Source organism: Pyrgilauda ruficollis, unplaced genomic scaffold, assembly GCF_017590135.1.
Source record: "Pyrgilauda ruficollis isolate IOZ18807 unplaced genomic scaffold, ASM1759013v1 scaffold75, whole genome shotgun sequence".
Lineage (NCBI taxonomy): Eukaryota > Metazoa > Chordata > Aves > Passeriformes > Passeridae > Pyrgilauda > Pyrgilauda ruficollis.
The window spans coordinates 1,306,674-1,329,319 of NW_024529377.1; the positions used below are offsets into that span (position 1 = coordinate 1,306,674).

At 42.2% G+C, this 22,646-nt stretch overlaps 1 protein-coding gene across 3 annotated transcripts in view; it reads left to right on the forward strand.

Moving 5' to 3' along the window:
• The window catches only part of MUSK (muscle associated receptor tyrosine kinase), a 56,889-nt gene extending 35,237 nt beyond the window's left edge, over positions 1 to 21,652 (forward strand). For all 3 annotated transcript variants that reach the window (XM_041486339.1, XM_041486340.1, XM_041486341.1), the window contains 8 exons: positions 2,609 to 2,784; positions 3,200 to 3,223; positions 6,296 to 6,384; positions 6,736 to 6,895; positions 8,106 to 8,295; positions 8,614 to 8,805; positions 14,945 to 15,093; positions 17,002 to 21,652. In XM_041486339.1, coding sequence (XP_041342273.1) covers positions 2,609 to 2,784; positions 3,200 to 3,223; positions 6,296 to 6,384; positions 6,736 to 6,895; positions 8,106 to 8,295; positions 8,614 to 8,805; positions 14,945 to 15,093; positions 17,002 to 17,678 — 1,657 coding nt within the window. In that variant the 3' untranslated portion in view covers positions 17,679 to 21,652. The remainder of the gene's footprint in view (positions 1 to 2,608; positions 2,785 to 3,199; positions 3,224 to 6,295; positions 6,385 to 6,735; positions 6,896 to 8,105; positions 8,296 to 8,613; positions 8,806 to 14,944; positions 15,094 to 17,001) is intronic.
• The last annotated feature ends 994 nt before the right edge of the window (positions 21,653 to 22,646 follow it).

Sequence of the window (22,646 nt, forward strand, 5' to 3'; positions counted from 1 at the left end):
AGTTTTCAGCTGAAATACTGCATGAGTAAGAACTTAACTCTCTCAGCTGTGGGAGAGCTCATCCAGTTTTTCATGGACATACTGCCCTCAACGTATGTCCATGTATTTTTATCTTAGTTTTTATTTTCTGCACCAATTTTTCTCTTTCCATGTTGTTTTTTTTAATGTCCATTTGGTTTGGAAGCTAGCTGGCAAGAATAAAAACTGACAGGCTGAGTAAAGCTTTTATAAACATAGTAAGGGTGTAAAACAAGATTAAATGAAACAGAAGAAAACCACATGGGAAAAGTTCACTCAGTGTACATTTAGATGCAAATTGATTAAAATGAGAGTTCTAAAGGAAAAGTGATATCTCATAATTCTTGATTACATCTGCCTCTTATTGGTGGCTGCTATTGCAATAGCAGAAGTACCCCCAGTTTCTGTTTCAATGAGTGCTGATAGGAAGCGATCAGGCTGTAGGGAACAGTCTTGTGTGGGAGAAAGTCTCTCTTTGTTTGGGTCTGTGTGTCCCCACCTCCCCTTACATAGTCTCTTGTGGTCCCTAGAAACACCACTGGCACACTTGCTGTCTTCTACCATTACTATTCTTTGTCCATCTGTCATTTACATGACATAACATTTCTAATTATAACCTGAAGTAATCTTTGCCTGTGACCTCAGCAAACCCTCCGTGCACAGCGTTGGGTGCTACAACAACGGTATGAACCCAGCTAGAAACGATTGACCACCCCTCCCTCTGGCTGCTTTACCATTCTTACAGGGTGCAGACAACCTTCCTTTAACCCTGGAGCAGACAGCATTTCAGAACAATGGTCTTCTGTATTTTGCAATTGAACATTGAATAAAGGGCTTATTTGAGGATGCTCAGGATCCAGCAATGAACAGAGCTAATTCAAATCATATCTCCCAAGTCTCAGCCAGTGCTTCAAGTACAAGTTTTTCTCATTTCCCTATCTAAGTATTTCTTTTCCCTTTTAAGTATTTCTTTACTTCAGACTTCACAAAGTCATTCCTGCTCCACATGTTGTTAAACACAAAAAAGATAAATTTGCCATCTGGCTGCATTCTGACTTCCATGGAAGGGAGGAAGGAATAAACCAGGACTAGCTAAAACCAAGCACAGAGTATCTGGGCATTGATGACTTCAGCCTGCTGAATTGAGGGGCAACCATTACTGTTGCAGAAAAGCTGTTGCACCAGTAGATTTCTCAATGACCTCCATCCTTCAGGTGCTTTAGAGGGTTTGCAGTGTTGTTAGCCATTGCTGAAACTCATGACCCTCTGCTCTTGTCAAAACCATTGTATAATTAAGGAGGTTGCCTCAACCCACCAGGTGGTGAATTTAGCTAAATCCTTCACCACAGACCCCAGAAGTACATTTCTCTTTCTGCATCATTGTGTGATGGCTGTAAAAGTTGTGGATGTGGGAAAGACTTCAGCTGAGCTGTGCAAAAGAAATCTCTGTACATGACCTCAAAGCTGACTTTGTAACCCAGCCTCTCAAGAATGGCTACATAAATAAGCAAATCACTGATAAATTGGCCAATATAACAATTCCACGAACTTCCCAGTATGGTGTGTTTTCTTTTTCTTTTCCTTTTTTTTTACTAGTGCAGGTATATCTACCTTGCCTTTCTCCACAAACAGTTTCTCATATAAGGCCCATTTAAAAATCCAAAGCACTTCTTGCCAATGAATGTTTCCCATTGTTATGGAGGTAGCACATTAGGTAGGAGACAGGTCACATTTTTACCAGGCAATCTGCAGATATCTACAGAGAAAAAAATGGATTTAAAGTTGCCTGTAGAGACAATTAAAAATTTCTGGTTTTTTTTTTTTTATTCAGTGAGAATAAAAGTATATGCAAATATTTAATATAAGAAGGTTAAGAATTGCATCTCACCTTTTGTTTTTAGTAGATGACACTTCTACTGTACAATTTACAGAAGTCAAGTGAGATTTTTAGGATATTCTTAAAAATTGCAATTCTAGAAATGAGAGGGAGATTATTTACAAGAGCATGTAGTGACAGGACAAGGGGAAATGTCTTCAAACTGAAAGAAGTTTAGATTAGATAATAGGAAGAAATTATTTACTGTGAGGGCAGTGAAACATTGGCACAGGTAGCCCAGGGAAGCTATGTATGCCTCATCCCTGGAAGTGTCCAAGGCCAGGTTGGATGGAGCTTTGAGCAACCTGGTCCAGTGGAAGATGCCCCTGTTCATGGCAGGGAGTTGGAAATAGATGATCTTTGATGTCTCTTCCAACACAAACCATTCCACGGTTCTATGAAATTTATTAGAAGAAGTAAAAAAAATCTGTAGAAAAAGATAGGAATGAATTCCTCATAGCTTGGTGGTGTTGTGTTTTGAGCATTACTCTGCTTCATTAAAAATGTAGGTTTGTATGTTTCTTAAAGGAAGCTGTTGCATTTCATACAGTTTCTTTTATGGTTTATGAGCCAGACAGACCAGTTTAAAGAAGTATCACCCCATGAATGGATTTCTGTCAGCCTGATAACCCCTGCACATCACTGCTAAGTGCAGCCATTTTTTTTTCAAGCCATTGACAGCTGTATTTCACTGTTTTTTACAAAACAATGTAGAGAGAATTGCCTTGCTGTAAAGGATCTCTACTGCTTTAAGGAATGGCTCTCAATGGAGGAGAACTCCCAGAAGGGGATTTACAAGCCAGGGCTGATGCTGCTCACTCTTCCTGAATGCAACAGGTTGCCCAGCCTGCACCAGAATCCCAGCTCTTGTACCCGCATCCCTTTCTTTGGTAAGGTGGCACATGCTGCTGATTGTCCAGAGAACTGTGTTCTTGGTAAGGGAGAGGGGAAGGGTATGATCTATATTTATAACTAAAGTAAAAGCTGATGGTGGGTACTGTCCTGTCAGCACCTGTGCATGGAATTGTGACAGCTGCTTAGGTGTTTACCTCTCTTGTGCAACCGGGGTGTGGGAAAAATCCCTCAAGTAAATAAAGCCTGGATCTTTATTGAGAAGGTCATAACTATCTCAAAAAACCGTCTTAATGATAGCAAAATTGCCACTCAGGTGTCTTTGCAAAGAAACAAGGCGTTTAAGCACTGCTAGAAAGGGAACTTTTTCCTGTAACGTGTTTCTAAGTGAGCATCTGGTGATACTGCATCCTGGACAATCCCTCCTTACATCTTGTCTTGTTTTTTTTACAGATTTTAAGAAGGAGAACATAACCAGTAAGTAGACTGATCCAGACTCTATGTTTTTAGAGATGGACATGATATTCTTTATTGAAGCTGCCATTTGCACATATTTTTGTGTTTTCTGCTGGTCCTGGCTGGCTGAATTTAGATTATTACTGAGGAATATTGGGGTTTCCATATCCAAGGCATTGGGAAACACATTTCTAGCTCTTTGGAGGTTGAGGAGACCATGGGCTAGTAAATTTTTATGAGAGAGGCATGGTGGTTTTAGGTGGTACCCTTCCCTCCAGCTGTTTCCTTTTCTACCTACCCATTGCTTATCATTCCCCTCTACCCATATTTGTATTTCTGATTCTGAGGTCGTTCCAGCCTTCTATGTTAACAACATGGTTACCTATGACAGGCTGGCCTTGCAAGACCTTAAGCTCCCAGCACTCTCCTCAAATCACCACTGAAGTCTGGCTGTTTCTTGTACGAGCCTCCCACGACCAGTGGTGAGACCCAGACATCCCCTGCAGTGCTGCTTTGACTTCTGTCAGGCTCCCCCCTGCTGCGGGTTGTGGCTGAAGCACACACACCCAACTCTTCCACTCATGTACAATTGCAGTTTCAAGTTCAGGCACTGAACTTACCTCGATGGAAAAAGGAAGAATCTCTCTCTTGCCATGCATCTAAGCAGGTGAGGTTTGCAGGTTTCGCAGTGGCACACACCTTATGCATGGAGAGAGAGGCAAAGTAAAAAAAAAAAAAAAAAAGTAAATAAAGAATTTTGGGGAATATTTTTTCATGGAAAGATCTTGGCTTCACCTGACAACCCAAGATCTAGGGGCCTTGTGATGCAGACATGGAGACAAGGACTTCAGCACCCTCTGGGCCAGTGCCTACAGCCGGCAAGTGCAGCCATCCCAGCCCTGGTGGAGGAACCACTAGAGAGGGGTGTTGGCATATGGGAAGAGCATTTGTGGGATGGCTTCAGTCTCCCCACAGATGTTTCAGGACATATCCTCTGTCTCTTGTGTATTGTGTATGCATGAACTTTCCTGTTCAGCTTCCACACCATTTTCCCAGAGTGGCATTGCACAAATGTACTATATTCAGTCATGAACCAGGAAGATATGACAGTAACATTTTAGTAACATTGCCCCTCTTTTTTCTTTAGACCCACTGTTATGTGCACAAGGGTTTGTTGAACATGAACTGAACTGTTTTCTAGCTTGCTATCAGATCATTCATTAATGCCCAAGTGGACCAGCTATATTATTCATCTGTTCTCATAGTAGGAAGACAGTCTATGAAAACATCTGCATTTCCAGAGTATGAAGGATTCAGAGGTTCTTTCTTAGTGCTGCTCTTTCCCCGAAAGCTCTCCACATTCATCTTTTAAGGTGTCCCACTGACATTTATTTCAGATCTTTGCAGAAAACTTTTCCTTGTTTATTACTAACTGTGTCATGAGGTATGTTTCAGGCACTGCTTTCCTTGCCCTTGAATGTGAAACAAGTAAAATTCTCATCTCAGGTACACAAGTTCCAGGACAGTTTAACACCTCTGATTAAGATGTTACACCTCTGCAGAGCTACAGGTGCTGGTCATGTGGGGCTGCTATCTTATTGCAGATGAGAGTCATAAATAGTAGTTACATATCAGCAAAAGAAATCCACATTAGTGTATTTTACTTTGCATTTGTCATGGGTCTAAATGCTCCCATAAAGTCCATGATCATTCCTCTACTGAAGTGTTTAGCTGCCTCAGGGCTATATGAACTTGATTCCTTGTTTAAGCTCACTTGACTGCAGTGAACACTTTAAAGGCAGTGTGGCTACCTACACATGGATAGTGTCTACTACCTGTTGAAGCCTCAGTAAGCTAAGAGTCTATCACAATACATAACTGCAATCCTGAGTGCAATAAGAAAACATCAGATGGTCATTATGGTGTGTTGACACCTTGTACATGACAAAGAGTACAATCCACAAAGACAGAGAGCCTTGTGTCAAATTTGAGTCAACCCTTACACAAAGCTTTCAGGAAGATGAAAAGTATTTGCTTAAAAAATTCATTGTTTTAGAACACATCACATTTCTTCTTGTTCTCTTTTATTCCTGAGCTGCGAGATTATGAATATAACAGAAAATAAAATTATGACAGGAGAATTTGCTGGTTTGTTAATTTTTCTACCAAGTTTAACAATGCAGTGGATGCTAATATATGCCATCTATTACAATGCTAGCCTCCGTTCAGCTGAGTTTAGAGTTTGGCTACTATGTATTGAAATTTGTAAGGCTGCATCTCCTCTGCTGTCTTTCTGCTTCCTAGATTATGCCAGCATGCATTAAACTCTCCTATGGGGACAGGTGTATGTGAGGACATATGTCCTAGGAGGACATCAGCAAAATCCTGAGATTTTCTGTGGAATTTTTCTGCAGCTGGAAAAAACACTGTATATGCAGTGACTACACTATCTTCGTTATAAAGAACATTGTTTTATACTGATACCATTCCTTTGATCATAGTTCAGATCATAGTTCAGGATATTGTTTCCATGCATGCTGAATACCATAGGCTGTTTCCAAATAATCAAAGAGGATAATCACTGTACAGAAGCAGGAGGAGGGTAACTTTATGAATCCCAGCTCCCTGCTACCAACCTGAGGAAAATTAGTGTCTTCCTATTGGTGCCCCGGTAAGAATGCAGGCTGTGACTCATGGAACCAGTGTTTTGATTTGCTTTCTGTTTTGGTTTGGCTTGGGTGGGGTCAGCTTGGCTCTGCCCTGCACTTTCTTCATGATACACTGTGAAGTAGGTAGTTGCAGCTCAACCATCACAGGCATATGGCCTGTTTTCTCAATCTGAGAGAGTTGCAGTGCCCTCTTTGAAGTTTTATCAGATTTCTGCCTCTGTACTGAGTGCAAAATCCATTAGAGAGTAAACAGGAAGCTAAACAGTACCCTTCCTGTGTTGTCTAGTCCTTCTGTGTGCTTCACATCTGATGCTCTCAGATGGTCTCATGTAACAACATCAACTTTATTCTCTTGAGTCTCTGTTGCAGGACATGGTCTGAAATCCCTTGACCCCAGGTAGTTTTGGTTTTTTTTCTCTCCCAGGGACTTGCTACAGTGGCAATGGCCAGTTTTACCAGGGCACGACCAATGTCACAGCATCTGGAATTCCCTGCCAGAAGTGGAGTGATCAGGTGAGCATCAGTGCGAGATCCACCAAATGGAGAGCTGTGCTTGAGGTTTGCCTTTCCAAGGAGTTTCTCAGAGTCAGGCAGCCCAGTCTCAGTGAAAGTGATGAGTGGGGAACAAGTTGCCTTCATTCTTGAGCTCACTGGTGTTTTATAATCTCGTCATATTTCAATCTGCAAGTTCCCCTTACTGTGTCAAGATGTGTTCTCTGTCATTTCAGGTGATTGAAAGGCTGTTTCACCAAAGGCTCTGTCTTGCTTCAATCCTTTGGGGCTTTTTTCCCCCCATTTTGTTTTAATAATAAGAGCGTGGAAAATTATGCTGAAACACTAATACAATTTGCTTCCTCCCCCAAGGCTCCCCATTTGCACAGGAGGACTCCTCAGGTTTTCCCAGAGCTGTTTGATGCTGAGAATTACTGTCGCAATCCAGGAGGCGAGAACGAGCGTCCCTGGTGCTACACAAAGGATCCAGCTGTAACCTGGGAATACTGCAGTGTGTCTCCCTGTGGAGATGGTAGGCAACTGCACTTTATGACTTCTGCCACTGTTGTTGTTTTGTGGCCATGCAAGGTGTTTGCATCCTGAGTACACCAATCTGTTCTGTCTTTTGGATTCAGCTAGTTCTGGGTCTTATAGATTCATTCAGCATCTTTAATGAGAAGGTTTAATGTGCCCCATGAAGAGGGGAAAATGAAGACAGACGAGTCGAGCACCTTGTCCTAGGTTATATAAATGCCAAAGATGAAGTGAAATGTTCTCTGGTATTCTGAAAAATTGTTTAGTTTAGGGTGATTTTTTTTCAGCAATAACCCCCCTCCCCCGCCCCCCCCCCCAATTTAAACTAAAAATAAGCCAAAAAAAGATGGAAATATCTTTGTTTTTTGATTAAGAAGTGAAGCCTTCCTGTAACTTCCTGTTCAAAAACAGACAAATTTTTTAAAAATATTTCATCCAAGATTCCTGGTTTCTGGATTTCAGTGCTCAGAAATAAGACTGCATTTGTAAACTTCCTGCACAGGGAACAGAGGTTCTATGGACATAAGTGAACACAAGTAATTTTCAGTTTAACTGGCAATTAAGAAGAAGAAGAGTTTAAATTTCTTTCTGTTCTCAAACATTGCATGCAGAGAGCAGTATTTTCTAGAATGTCTCAGAAACTACTCCACAGGTAGTGATGTGATTTTTTCCCTAATAATTCAGCCAAGTGTGCTTTAAACTACTTTTCCACATTTGCCCCGTAAAGACACTGAGATGCAAACTCTTGGGGGTAAGAGGATATTTTGGGAAAGTATCACTCTGTACTTACTTGGTCTTACACTCCTCCCTTCAGATTCCTTTTAGGACACATGATACATTGTGGTTTACGTTGTGCACCATTGATCTTTCCCACTGCAGACATGACTATATTTGAATACTTTTGAGACTATCAGATGTGACCTCCCATTTGTAACTCTTCCAAATATTCTATACCAAAACTGTGTTCCCAGCTTAATGGGAACTATGTATTGGTCTTACCAGATCTTGGATTTACACATGTGGCAAGCACAAATGGCTTTTCCTTCCTGCAAACCAAGCTTCTCTAGAATGATCCTCTCATGTGGTCATAGGGCTGTATCTGTAATGTCAGTAATTCCCAGGGTGACAAGCTAGCTCTGTAAATTCCTCTTAGAGAAAGCTCTATAAACTAGCAGAAGCATAACCCTCTTATTTTATTTGCATTACAGCCTTGTTATCCCTGGGAACGAGAAAACCAAATGGAGAGACTCTAAATCTTCCCCCTCCTCCTCCATTTTCTCCTACATACTCCATGACTGTTATCATCTCAATCATCTCCAGCTTTGCTCTGGTCGTGATCTTTGGCATTATCACCCTGGTTTGCTGCCGTCATCGAAAACAGTGGAAAAACAAAAAAAGGTAAAGCTTGGAACTTAATTCAGTGTAAGAAATGCTGCTTTGGAAAAAGGGTTTTCTTGTTTCTCAGTTTGAGTGCTGCAAAGGGGACAGCAGCACCCCCTTTGCCTGTGAGAGCCCAGTGTAAATTCTGTTGAACTCCTGTGCCAGAGTAGAAGGTGGAGACTAGGGACATGGACACCTTGCTGCAAGGTTCCTTTGGTAGCCCTGCTGCACCTTCCTTTTCATTCTGAAATAAATAATCTCAGGAGGAGATGAAGCTAGTTATCTCCTGATTGAGGGCTGTGCACACGCTGATCAAAAATCTCTCCATTGTTTCAGAGAGTCTGAGACACCAACTCTCACCACTCTGCCCTCCGAACTGCTCCTGGACCGGCTGCACCCCAACCCAATGTACCAGCGCATGCCTCTTCTCCTCAATCCAAAATTGCTTAGCCTGGAGTATCCCAGAAACAATATTGAATATGTGAGAGATATTGGGGAGGGAGCATTTGGGAGAGTCTTCCAAGCCAGGTGAGCAGTCTCTTTGTGAGTCTCCTTTATCTGGAGGTACTTTTGAAAAATCAACACTGGAAACCATCCATCCATCCATCCATCCATCCATCCATCCATCCATCCATCCATCCATCCACTCAAATGCATGTGTACCAAATGGTACACAAGTCTTAGGTTTGAATAATTGTTTTTGTTGTCCAGAGCTATCTGTCAATATTTGTTAAACTTTTGCTGCAAATTACTCTTTTCTACTCCCTAGTAGGTGTAATGCCTTACACACATACTAAAGTCTGGTGTAAAAATTCAGCTAAATTTTGCCAAGAGTACTGCCTGTAACATGTGACCTACTGTGAAGTTCTTGCATCTCCCAATACAATACATCTCTCAATACAGTTCTTGCAGTATTTATGAATTATCAGTGTGTGGGGAGAATTAAAACACCGGTACTGGCCTGTGTAATTACCACAAAAGTCATTGTGTCATGCTACAGTTTAGTCCAAAACAAATTTCAATTTGATTCTGTGGCAAAACCAAACCAAAGCAAAAATCCCCTAAAAACCCTCCCTACACAGGCCGGGGGGAAAGGGGAGGGTCAAAGGGGGAATGGGCGTATGGTCTGGGGTGTCCCAGCCTTAATGGAAAATGCACACCCAAGATTTGTAGATGCTTGTGGGTGACAGGAATGGCAAAAGCCAGAGTATCTGCAAAAATGTGCAAATTTTTATTAGTAAATTACATGCCTTTCATGGAAATAGCTCTTTTATTGTCCCTGACCTCCTATATAAACACAGGGCAGTGGGTTTTGCATAAAGGGGTAGCGTGAAAAGGAAGGGAGACAAAAAGATGGATTAAAGACAGGAGGAGAGAAAGAAAGGAAGAAAGGAAAAAAGAGAGATCAGTGGTCCTGGCTCCACCATCAATTCAGCTGACAGAAAGTTTATGGTCCCAGGGCACATGTGAATCTAGGCTTTGTGGGGGTACCTTTCTATAGTAAAATTTCTGTACCCTGGGGCTAATTTCTTCACTTTCTATACAAAGTGAGTTCTCATAAGCAGCCCCTTCTTCCAAACCTTTCTGGAAATGGTCTGGGGGCTTTGGAGGTCTTAGGTACTCTTGATCCCTCCCCCCTTGCAGTCCATTCCCACCTACTTCTTAGCCTCATTCCTGCACCTCTGATGTACGGTATTGTGCTTATCTCCAGGAGCCAGAACAAGGACACTTGTCTCAGAAAAATGTTGCCCTACCTCTGCATGGCCCCTTTATTCTGCCATAGCAATCCTTGGTTGGCTCCATGGCTATCTGGATATCAGTATTTGAGTAACACACATAAATTCCCTTATCTCTAGACTTCTACAGTCCCCTTTAGTTCATTTCTCTTTTATTTTTGGAATTTGCAGCCACTGTTACCTGTTTTAAACCTAAGGTATTAGACAACCCAGTTCGGATAATATCATGGGAGGTGAGATTGTGCACTTTTACAAACGTGAAAAATCTTAAACTGACAAACCCAAAAATGAGGAGGATGGAAGTTACCTAGTTTTTCTTGACAGAATGCATAATTTCTGCAAGACAATCTGGACAATAATTGTTTCCTGCTAAAGTTCCATCCCCAAATTGCTAGAAGAAAGTATACAGGCTGCATAGTTCCCTGCTTAGTCAGGGCAGTAATCTTTGTCCTTTGCAGTTAACAAGGATGAGGCATGGCTGATTTTGTAGCTGTATGTAGAGTAGTGTATGATGACCTCACAAAAACCCAGGGAAGGATCAGAGTCCCACCATGGGCCAAGATCTGCTCGGTGAAATGCTTCTGTTGACTGCCAAAGCAAAGGACTATCCTTGCAAAAAGCAGTCACAATGCAGGTATTTGTAGTGTTTATAGTTAAGCTGTTGATGTACCTGCTAGAAAATGAATTCCGTACAGGTTGGACGTGTTACAGCTGGGAAACAATTTCAATAGCTGTGATGGATTTTTTTTTTTTTTCCTAATGAAAAGATAAATTATTTCTAATGGAAGAAAAGCAGGCATATTTTTCTTTATTACAGAGAGAACTAAAAATAACAAAATTCAAAGGGTGCACAGTGGGATTGTCACAGATGCTTAGCCTGTGATGAACTGTTAGCCTGGGTGGCCAAACGCATCTGAGCTTGAAACAAGAACACTGCTACAGAAACTGCACAACAGCTCTGCTTGGGGCACTGCACACCAGGGGTGAGGGAAGATGTTGTCCCAGCCTCAGTCAGTGTTCAGGGTGCCCTGAGTACATCACCTTCCTGCTCACGCTGCAGGAGTCTTCTCCTGTGTGCAAGCACGGCAGACATTCTTCTTCCCAAGTGCTGCTTTGGCCATCCTCTGGGAGTTTTAATACAATTTGAGTGCTGCACAGACCTTTCTGAGCTTAAAATGATTTTCATGGATATCAAGAAATACTTCTCAAAGGGCATTCAAATGTCACTAAAGTGTTAGTTAAGCAAGTGCCAAAGTGGTGTAAAGACCTTTTATGTGGATTTCATCCACTTCAGCACTGCAATTTCTTTCAGTTAAGCCTTTTTGTTATTGTCAATGAAAATGAGAAAAAAAGAGGTGCTTGCTCTCTGTGGCTCAGGGAAGGAGCCACAGAAATATTGCTTCTTAGGGACCTCCTTTTTTTCATTACCATCTCTATCAAAAATGCCTCCAAGGCATTATAATTCCTTATCATAAGATATGGACATTTCTGTGCGCTGCTGGCAGAGCAGTGCAGACCACTGATCCACTAGAACAAGCTGTGTGTCCATCCAGGTTACTGAAACTACAAAAACTCAAATTATTGCCTTCCCATCTCAGAAGGATAAAATGTACTTTCCTGCATGTGTTAAATGGACATCTCGAGCTAAGTTTAGCAATCCTCTTACTTCTCCTGCTCTCATGTTTCTTGCTCTTCTGTAAACACAGCTCCACACTCAGTGCCAGCGATGCCTTTGCCAGTTGGCTGCTGTGAGTCCTGATTCAGTGTTTACTCACTCCTGGGTCAAGCAACATGTTAGGACAGGAAGTGTCTAGCTATTATTTACTAGCTTCTCCTGAAAGGCTACTGTCTTCACTAGGAACAGCTTCACACTCAGAAGGATAAGGAAGTAACCATGCTTAAAACAAAATTCAGGACCAGGCTCAGGTCTGTCCCAGCTAGGTCTTTGTGATTTTTTCTGATTCTCCTCCTGGGAGGACCACGCTGGCCACGCAAGCCACCAGAGCACTAGCTCTGTGCAGTTCAGTGCAGACCAGCGTGCAAGCTTCCTTCAAGAGCTGGAGCTGTGTGGTCCAGGCTAAGCCTGAAGATCCGGATTGCCTAAAAGCCTGGATGTGGAGTCTTTGCTAGTAGGCCAGTATGGAGCTTTTGCTAGTATGCTGGTAGACGTACACTACAAATGCACAACTTGTTGTCCCTCCTTAGGGACAAGGCTGTTCCTAAGGTCAGAGTTTCTTGACAGAAGTCTCCTCATGTTCTCTCCATCTGCCAAGAGTATTTCTTTGACCTGCTGTCTCATATATAGCTGAAAAATAGTGTGGGTGTTAATTAATAAAAAAAGCCCCCAATTTTCCCTTCCCCCTCAAAAAGCAGCTCCTGCTGATTCAGAGCAGTCTCCTGCTCACATATTAACTTAACCAAAGAATAAGGTAAAAGTAGGCTCCCACCAGACTCGGTAGAGGTTAATTGCATTATTTAATCATCTAAGAGAAGCTACCCAACTGTTATGGTGAGCAAGATGGGGACAGGACACAGTCTCAAATACAGGTTCAGACTGCTCGTCATTTTTTTACATAGTTACTGTTTAGGAAAGAAAACCTGACTGGGAACTTACATCAGACATTCTCTAGATAGGCTCAGAATGAAATTCCTAACTGCGCTGCTGGTTAGTTCTTTGAACAGCATTCACTTAAATGCCAATTAATGCCTCTGGTGCACAAATCCATTGGTGGTGAAGCAGGCAAAGGACTGTTGCTGTCCACCCTGTGCACAGTGTACATTTCTCCTCAACTTTTAATTAATTGCAAGGGAGATTACCTAAGGTAATTTCTTTTGATGTTTCCCAGTTCTAGGAGAGAATTAACCTGTTTTTCAAAAAACACTACCCCTTCTGGCCCTCCACCTGAATTCTCCAGGTTCAGAGGCAGCAGTTTCCCACTGCTACCCTGCAGATGTTCCCTTACCATTTGTGCAAAGACTGTCTTTAGGGCATGAAAGGGGTCAAATTTGATAGCTGTCTGCCAAGACTTCAGACAGTCTCTGCCTCTGTGCCAGAGCAGTGTGAGTTTCGCAGGTCTGCTAAGAACTGTAGTGCATCACCATGAGCTACCAAAGGTGAAATTTCTGGTTTTTGCCTGAGGGCCAGTTAAAAGGCATTGTGCAGCTTAACCTCACTTGGTTACATTTAGCTTGGTTTACATTACAGCATGCAGTGAAATTGGGTGTTTGAGTGTACATCAGTTTTGGATAAGTTTCTGTTTCCAAAGCAGGCAGGACTGAGCTCTGTCCACCCCTGGTTTGGCACTGTGCTGGGTCTGCTAGTCGGAGATGAGTGGTAATCTCTGAGACTATTTGGAAGACATAAAGCTCTCCTATTTTTACTTTTAAATTCCCTATTACTTTGTTCAGGCTGCTGCTGCTGGCTCTAGTGCTGAGAATTGACAGCAGGTGGTAGGTGCTCATACTGCTCCCCTCCTACTAGACAGGGAACTGCTGCCAGCATGGGGGAAAAGATGGAAGACACTGTGCTGTAATTGAGGCAGTAGCAGACAAGTGTGGGGTCTGATCCTCTCCTCTGGCATCCCAGACCTCCTTGCCTGAGTGTCTCAGCTGTGATCTAGCCACCTCTGATTCCTATCTTGATGGACACCCTGTCATCCAGTGACATTTGACATTTACAGATCCAAGTGCAACTGTTGCAACTGCCATGTGTCTGAAGTAGAAGACAAGGAAGCTGGAAGTTTGCTTTGGAAATTGGAGTCTCCTCTAGGTGCTACTGAGCAATAAAATAACCTGGCATTCAAGCAGTGGGAGGCAGTCAGGCTGGTGTAGCAACATGAGACATAAATGGGCACCACTCCCCATGGGCTCTGGCTGGCTACCTGTACGGAATGTGTTTTAGCTGCAAGGCCCCTGGGAAGAATTTGTGCAGGAAACAAAATGTACGTCTGAGGTTTAGTGCATGTTTGAAGAGTGGAAAGTTACTCTTCTCCAGCAACAGCTACCCCAAAATCTTTGGCAAGCCCATCTAATTAAACTTGTTGAGGCTGCAGGGACATGTGGATAAGAAAACAAGTTTGTTACTCTAAGTCAGGGTTCTGTTTCCTAAGGATTTGTGCCGATAAACTTTAGTTGAAGATTTATAAGTGTCAAAACATGTGTATTTACACATTAACTTGTTCTTCAGACAAGGCACATGTTTGCTTTGTCCCTTCTGTCCTGTCAAGTGTTTTCGCAAATCTTGAATGAATATAAATTGCTTTCTAGACCTCAGCTACACACATTAAATCCAGCTGAAATTAGCAAATGGTTTTATAACTTGTTAAAGGTACACACACATGCCACACACAGATACACAGAGAGCAGTAACAAAAGGCTATTTTCTTTACAAAACCAAGGGAATACATTTCCTGTAATTGTTACTTTCACTCTGTCAGCAGCCAGATATACCAAAGTCACCACTGTGCCAGGTATGGGGAAGGAGGCTCTTTCATAAATTTCATTAAAAATAGGCTTATTTTTAACTGTTACACCCAAAAAAAGGGAATTATTTGGACTGAAGAATCTATCCTGTCCCCCATTATGTTTATGATGTGATCTCCAGCCTAGGGAGCAGTTGCTTCTTACTAACCTGTTACTCATTTATGTCTTTACCTGACATGGTGATGAGTCTGTAAGCAGCAAGACCACTGATCAAAAAAAACTATATTGAATTTAGTCCTACCTGTACCTGAACCAAATTAAACACCTCTATAATATGCAATGCATATTGCAGTCCCAAGAGATGAAACTGGGCTTTCCTTCTGTTGGTTCTGGGCCTCCCACTTTTTTTTTTTTGGTCAGCCTCTCCTTTTGCATCAGAAACAGAACCTATATTCAGTGTGCATGTATTCATCACTGATGATTTCCTCTCTTACCTCTTCTCCTTGCAGGGCTCCAGGGCTGCTGCCATATGAACCTTTCACCATGGTAGCAGTGAAAATGCTGAAGGAGGAAGCATCTGCAGATATGCAGGCTGATTTTCAGAGGGAAGCAGCTCTCATGGCAGAGTTTGACAATCCAAATATTGTCAAGCTTTTAGGTATCTCAGTGAGGCATCCTGTTGCCTTAACAAGATGGTGCATCACATCAAAGCCTCCTCATGCTGCACTGAGTATACTGCTAGCCATCTTGCTGCCTAACTCTGTTTCCAGTCTAATAACATTGACCCAGATGTCTTACAGGGAAGATGTGAACTTCCTGGCGCTGTGATTTATTTTGTGGGTACTGAAAAGAAATAGCACAAGTCTTGTTAGTTTTATAGGTCCCACTTACTATTGTGGTGTCTGAACACTTAATAACACTTAAAAAACCCAAAATTAAATGAACAAAAAAAGCCAGCCACAAAAACAGTCTCTTCCTTTCCTTCCATTCTCATCTGAAAGGACTTCCATCCATCCTTCTTTGAATGGATTTTTTGGATTTGGTTGGATTTTTTTGGAAAGTCTTGATGCTGAAGCTTGGCTAATAAGGCACTTTATGAGAAAAAAGCTTCTGACAAAAATACATTCTTTTAGAAGAATGTCTTTGTTTATTTGTTTGGTTGTTTTTTTTTTTTTTTTTTTTTTCTGAAGTAGATGCTGCTGGCCACCTTTATCTGGCAATCCTTCTCTAAGTTGTTGTATGCAGATCTGATTCTCATGAAGAGGGGCATCTGAGATCTTAATTTATTTCAGTAGGAAGCTCCAGAACATTTTGAAATGGATAAACCACAGTTTTGGGAAAGCTGGGTTGATACAGGTACTTTGGCTACAGAAAAGAAAAGCAGGAAATGCATTAAACTGGATGAAACTTTGTGTTTATTGTTAACACATTTTAGGCCAGAAAAGAACAAAGGTACAGGCACAAACTACTATCACATCATGGGGCTGTGGAGAAACAGCCACATTGTTGAAAACAGCTTTGATGATAAATCTCTCACATACACTTGTTGTGCTTGTCAGATCCTGATGTCATCAGATTGGAAACAGCCATTTGTTTTTCCTCAAAGATTCAAATACTAGGTCAACAATCAGAATTTCAGATTTCACAAAAAGTTGCATCATCAGTTGCTAAAGGATGACCCTAAGATAGCAAAACACATATATTTTAAATGTTGGCTTTTGCTAGTTAGCAGTTTAATGATAGGTGCACAAATATTACTCTATCACTGTATGATCAGAAAGGCTCATGGAAGTGTGGTTAATGCTGGCCCATCAATAAAGGTGGTAAAGTGCCAAGCATGTGCCCTTCAGTGGGACTGCATTCTACATCTAACAGACAGGCCAAATGTCTCCTTTCAGCTGTCTGCTTTTGATTTGTCTTTCTTTAATTTTGAATATCTGTCATGCCAAAAGTAATTCCTTAACCAACTTTTTTTTTTTTTTTGCATTTATTGTTTAAAAAAAATAAAAATCCATAAGGGTGGGAGTTTCCTTGCAAGTCAAGAGTTCCACTGAACCCTTGAACATGCCCCATCTGAATACTTTTGATGTCTTCCTGCATATGTGTCCTCTCTACAACAATATTGTTGTAATAATACAACAATCACAAGAAATAAAAGAATTAAAAAATAACTTGATCTGAACTTTAAAGATTACTTCCTGAAAGTCCTTGTTGTTGCACTTGGGAAGAGGCAATACTTTAGTTAATGCTAGCTTAATCAAGATTGACTCTTCATTAAACGTAGCCCCAAAACTCTGTGTTTTACCTGCGATCTCGAAACAAATTTTGCATGCAGGCATGTGCATGACTTGTTAGCACCACCCACGGAGCTCAGCATCACGTTCCTGATGAAGGAGCTTGAAAAAAATGATGGATGCATGCGAAGTAGATGGTATTTGCATGGTCACCTGTGTCTCTGCATTGTTGAAAGCCTTCCTTTTGTGTAAGCATTTTTGTGCTCTTTGGCTTTTGCACAGCAGAACTCTCTTTGCTACACCAATGACCTGTGTGGTCTGTCCTCTCCCAGGCGTGTGTGCAGTTGGGAAGCCGATGTGCCTGCTGTTCGAGTACATGGCCTATGGGGACCTGAACGAGTACCTGCGTGACCGCTCGCCCCGCAACCTCTGCAGCCTGGCGCAGGGCAGCCTGGACACGCGGCTCCGCCTCCCGAACCCGCTGGCGCTGTGCTGCACCAGCCAGCTCTGCATTGCCAAGCAGGTTGCTGCTGGCATGGCATACCTCTCCGAGCGCAAGTTTGTCCACCGGGATTTGGCCACCAGAAACTGCCTGGTGGGGGAGAACATGGTGGTGAAAATTGCAGATTTCGGTCTCTCAAGGAATATGTATTCAGCTGACTATTACAAAGCAAATGAGAACGATGCCATCCCCATCCGCTGGATGCCCCCTGAGTCCATTTTCTACAACCGCTACACCACAGAGTCTGATGTGTGGGCCTATGGGGTGGTGCTGTGGGAGATCTTCTCCTATGGCATGCAGCCTTACTATGGGATGGCTCATGAAGAGGTCATCTACTATGTGAGGGATGGGAATGTCCTCTCCTGCCCAGACAATTGTCCTCTGGAGCTCTACAACCTAATGCGCCTCTGCTGGAGCAAGTTGCCTGCTGACCGTCCAGGCTTTGCCAGCATCCACCGCATCTTGGAGCGCATGTACGAGAGGGCTGTGGCCAACATGTCTGTCTGAGGGATACAGTTCCTTCCTTGTCTCCTGTGTCCGCCTATTTAGACTGACTTGGACTAGCCCATGAGCTCCTGAGTGATGGTGGCTTCACACAATGTCCCACTCAGGGAGAAGATACAACTCGTTCCACTGCCAAGCAAGAAATATAGACTGTACCCCTTTATGCGACTCCTTGAGCGGGACTGTACCTCCCAAACAACAGGACTGACCTTTAGCCACCAAGACAAGACTCCTCAGGTTGGTGAGGGTGCTGGTCATGCTAACTCAGTTCTTATATTTGGCATTTCCAGGAGCACAGAGTTGCTCAGGGAAGGTAAACTAATGTTTCTTCCTAAGCACTGTTCCTTTCCTTCTGAACAGATCCCATCATGCCCTTCTGCATTTACACTCTTGGCTTTTACCTTTTTTTCCCCTTTCTCTTACATTTTCTAGTATTATTTAAAACAAAAGGTTGCAGAGTTCAATCTTCTTTTGGGGATACCATTTATTGTGGTTTTTTTGCGTATTGTTTACTATTTTGTTTTTGCATCCTCAGTCCTTTTTGCAGAAAAAGGATGTTTCTGAAGCCAGAGGCCACTTTCATCTTCCTTTTAACTTCCACTCTCTCTCATTACAATAACACTGACAGAGTGAAAACAGGAGCCTGCTGGACCACTGGCAGCCACCTGCATCTTCTGTTACAGAGACAGGCAAACTCCTGTCAAGCACGGCACTTTCCATTCTCCAGTGTGAGAAATCCAGAGTCACGTTCACTTGATGTTTGTTAAAGTCTCATCTAAAACCTTTCCTTCAGCATTGCAGCACATCTTACCTACCTTCCCTTGAAGCAGCAAAGCCATTTGGTGCTGTCAGAGAAATTTATCCCAAAGGTCTGGTGCTGCACCTCATAGGCATCCAAGGTGTATTTATTTGCCACTGCCTGATCCTCACAATGCTGAAGCAGGAAGAAATGCATCCCCTCTTGCAGAAGCGTGGCAGGTTGTATTAATTGCTTCTTTCCTTTTTCTTTACAATCTTGGCCTGCTGTTTCTGGTTTCCTTTCCTGACAGACTCTGCTAAGTCCCACTACAATATTTGCTCGCCACCTTTCCTTGTGCTGCAGTTTAGAGACAGAGGAGTAAGGAAGGTGGATGTCTGCCACCAGTGTCCTTCATAGACAAAGTTAGGAGAAGGTGGAAAAATTGGGTGCACACAAGAAGAACTGCAAACTGTCCATCTGCAGGGCAAAGATGAGACTGCCTCAGTTACAGACAGCCTGCAGCCCATCTCCAAACACCAAATGTTTCTCTGCTAAAAGTTCTCCAAATTGTAATGGATACTTCAGTGCCAGAGAAAATTTTATACCTCTGGTGACAGGTGTAATCTTTTAGCTCTTTGTGCAGTGAGGAGCAGTTGTCCCAGAGTCCCATTGCTGATACAAAATATAGTCTGAGGCAGGGATGTGCATTATGACTATAGAGCAGGAGTGCAAATGAATGAGTGTTTAGTGTGGCTTCTGTAACTTGGGCACACTGGTTTAGCCTACCCTTTAGAAAGCAGCAGTGGAGAGCAGCTATCTATGGTTTCTGAAAGGTAAGCTTGAAAAGGTCTGTGAACCATTATAAAGAACAGAACTGGAAAGAACATACTTTCCTCTGCTGCTCTCCTGTTTGTTTGGGGTTTTATTTTGTTGGTTTTCTTGGGCTTTTCTCATATAACCGTATAACCATGTAGCCATAACAGCATGATTTAATGTGTTCAGACCACTGGTGTCACCTTCAATTGGAGCAAAGAGCTTGCAATTGCCAAAGACCATGGCAAGAGAAGAGGTCTGGGCTGCTGTTGAAGGGCCAAAATGGTATCTGCACAGTGAGCACAAAATGGCCAGTGCTGTCTTACTCATTTAGCAGTCCTATCATCATGCTGCTATCACACAACAGTTTACTGAGGTTTGGATGCTAAGGACAAATACCCTTGAAAATCCCAAAGCCCTCAATTTCAATAGAAAATTATGCTGGAGTTCCTTATATAGCTCCTGCTATTGCATTATGAGCACCTCACAGTGTGCGTGGTTGAATTTGTTAGGTTGTATCAGCTCCCTGTCTGTCTTCCCAGTTCTGAGGAGGAAGAAGGGAGGAGGCAGGCCTGGAAGGATGGGCGGTGATGCTGAGCTGAGTCTGAATATGCAGCCCAGGACTTGCATCATCTCTGTAAGGGAGGGGGCACACTCAAGTTCCTTGCAGTGCTCAAGGCATCAGGCATTTTGTCACCCTCTTTAGAGAGGGCAGGGTCAGAAGCTGTGTGTGGGTAGTGGTGTGCGTCCAGGTACCCAGCACCTCCTCTGCAGCTGGAATGAGCCTTACACTAAGAAAGCTCATGGTAACAGGTGCAAAATCTGCACCATGTGGTAAATATAAACAAACACACCCATTTGCAGTCTGGAGGACACTCTGCCTTTCTGCCTTCTAGGATCCCAGTGCTGCCTTCAGTTCATTCTCCCATTCCCCCTGGAAAATTATTCAAAACCAGTTTTCTTCTTGTTAGCTGCCTATAATGTCACATGCTAGGAATTTTCACTCACTTTCTTTTTGAAAAAAAGACTCCCATAAACTTGGAAGTGTAGCCCTTTTCATCTCATTTGCCTAGCCCAAATGCTTGTCTCAGTGCCCCCTTATTTTGGATAACAGTGGAAAATTTGGTCTTCCTCATCCAGCATTCCAGCCTTTCATTATAAGAATGTACTGAAGTGTGAGGTAGTCAGTGTCTGCAGGTCAGGAGGGGAAAAGCTTCCTTTCTTGCAGGAGGAAAGAGATTATTTCAAGACAGACTCAGAGAAGCTCTCAGCAGCGTGTTCTCCAGGGATGGTAATGGCTTCTGCGTACCGATCCAGCAGGAGGGCTTAGCACCTAGACAGTGCTGTACTTTGAGGACTTAAATTGTAGCAGGACTTCTGCTGCCTTAGTGTGTAGCTGGATTTTACTATTTCCTTCTGCTGTATGCTTTTCAGCTTGCTGGGAGCTGGAGGTTGACTGCTTTTATGACATGCCTCCTTTCACAGATGTTTTTTCTCCTCCCTATGTTTAAGATTCTGCTGTCTTCATTCTCTGTTATACAGTGTGCTATGCCAGATTCTTCTAGACCTTCTGTCCAGTTATCATGTAACACAATTTTTTTTGAATGGGAGTAAACAAAGGGATTATTAGAGAGTAGCAGAGCAAGAAAAGTTTGTTGCTCAAAAAGTTGCTTGGAAGCAAAAATATTTTGCTTTTTTAGTTCGGATTTATAATTCATGTGGAGAGAGAGGATGAATCAAAAGTGAGCATTTTTGTGTTCATTTTAGAACATTTGTGTGCTACAAGTTAGAGCACTTTTCTACATTTGGTTCTGTCCATACCGGCCCCAAAAATATGGAATGCTTCATGAATTTGCATGTCACCCTTGTGCAGGGACCATACTGACATATGAATTTAAGATGAACCTTTTTTTGGTGCTTTGGTTCCCATTCCCACTGATAACAGAGGGAGCCAGCAATCTGGGGCACTGGATGAGAACCCCAAGAAAAGGATTTGCAGCACATTTGATCTACCCATTCCCTTTGCAAGTGTGCTGCCTTGAGCACTGGCAGCACATATACATCTTTATGCTGGGTGACATATTGTGAAATCTGACCAACCGAACAACACAGAAATCCTTTCATGTTCCTGTGCCTTTATTCGACAGTTGCATTTAAAATGCACTTTTATAACTATAAATTCTGTAATCGATTGGACGCTGTTTACAATATGATCAAATTTGGTTCAGATCCTCTCAAACACTTTATGGGTTAAACTTAACTGTCTCGTCTCATTTACCCAAAGCAATATACTAGTTATTATTCTGTGATTGTTAAATCTTATGAATGATGGCTTTGAAAGACATCCCTAGCAGAGATGTACATTTCTCATTATCTCAACCTGTGTAACTCCTGCGTGCAATATTTTATAAAATAAAGAGACATTGAAAAGGGTAATGCTAATTCTGTTCTCTCTGTTCTCTTCCTTCTCCAGCACGGCTTTGGGGTTTTTTTGCTTTTGTTTCTGTGTTTTTTTTTTCTGAAAATGGATGTGTTTCACTTTACTAAAATATCTTTTTTACAGCTTTAATATCATGATGGTTATACTGCAGTGAGTTGCAGTAATGAGTTAACTTATTATGTGTGCTCAAAGGCATATTGTTTTGGTGGGTTAAATTGGGTGCTGTAGGAGCACATTAAGAAACTTTACATTGTAAGAACACATTAAGGGCTGGACAGGGGAAAGGATGATGTTTTTACTACAATGTAGATTGGAGTCCTTTTATGACTATCCCAAGGTGTAAGATGCCTCACAGAGATGGGAATGACATCTGTCTCACTCCAAACATCTGCTGGTATTTGTGCCTGGATTCTGGTCTCACACCTAGATGTGTGGAATTAAAGCGTGATATAAAATCAAAAGGGAATTGAGTTTACTGTTTGTAGAACACAACGGAGCAAAGTTTCTTGCTGATGGGTTTATCTAAAAGACTATAATGTTTTTCTGCACATGATCCTTGAGGATGAGCTCATTCAGTAAGTCTGTGGGAAATTTAACTATTCAAAATTTAATTGTAAATCTTTAACAGTCAGAAATGGGGAATCAAACCAAACTTTCTAACTACAATTATTCAGGGAAACCAGGAATTACCTTCTTTATTTCTCTCTCTTCTCCCTGCCAGCCCTCCCCCCCGCTCGCCCCTAATACAATCTAAAGTGTTTTCTGCAAATGTTCTTGCTAGAAAACTTAGGGAAAAAAGTGTTCTGTAAATATTGTTCTTGCTGAGCAAGTCATTAATGAATTAGGAAAGGAGTTATTTTTTCATCCTCTCAGTTAGATTAAACAATATTAAAGGGTTGACATGCCAAGTTGTTCAAGGCACAAGAAGAAGTAGTACGCTCATTTCCCACCACCAAATGAACAGACTTTTGAATCTGTA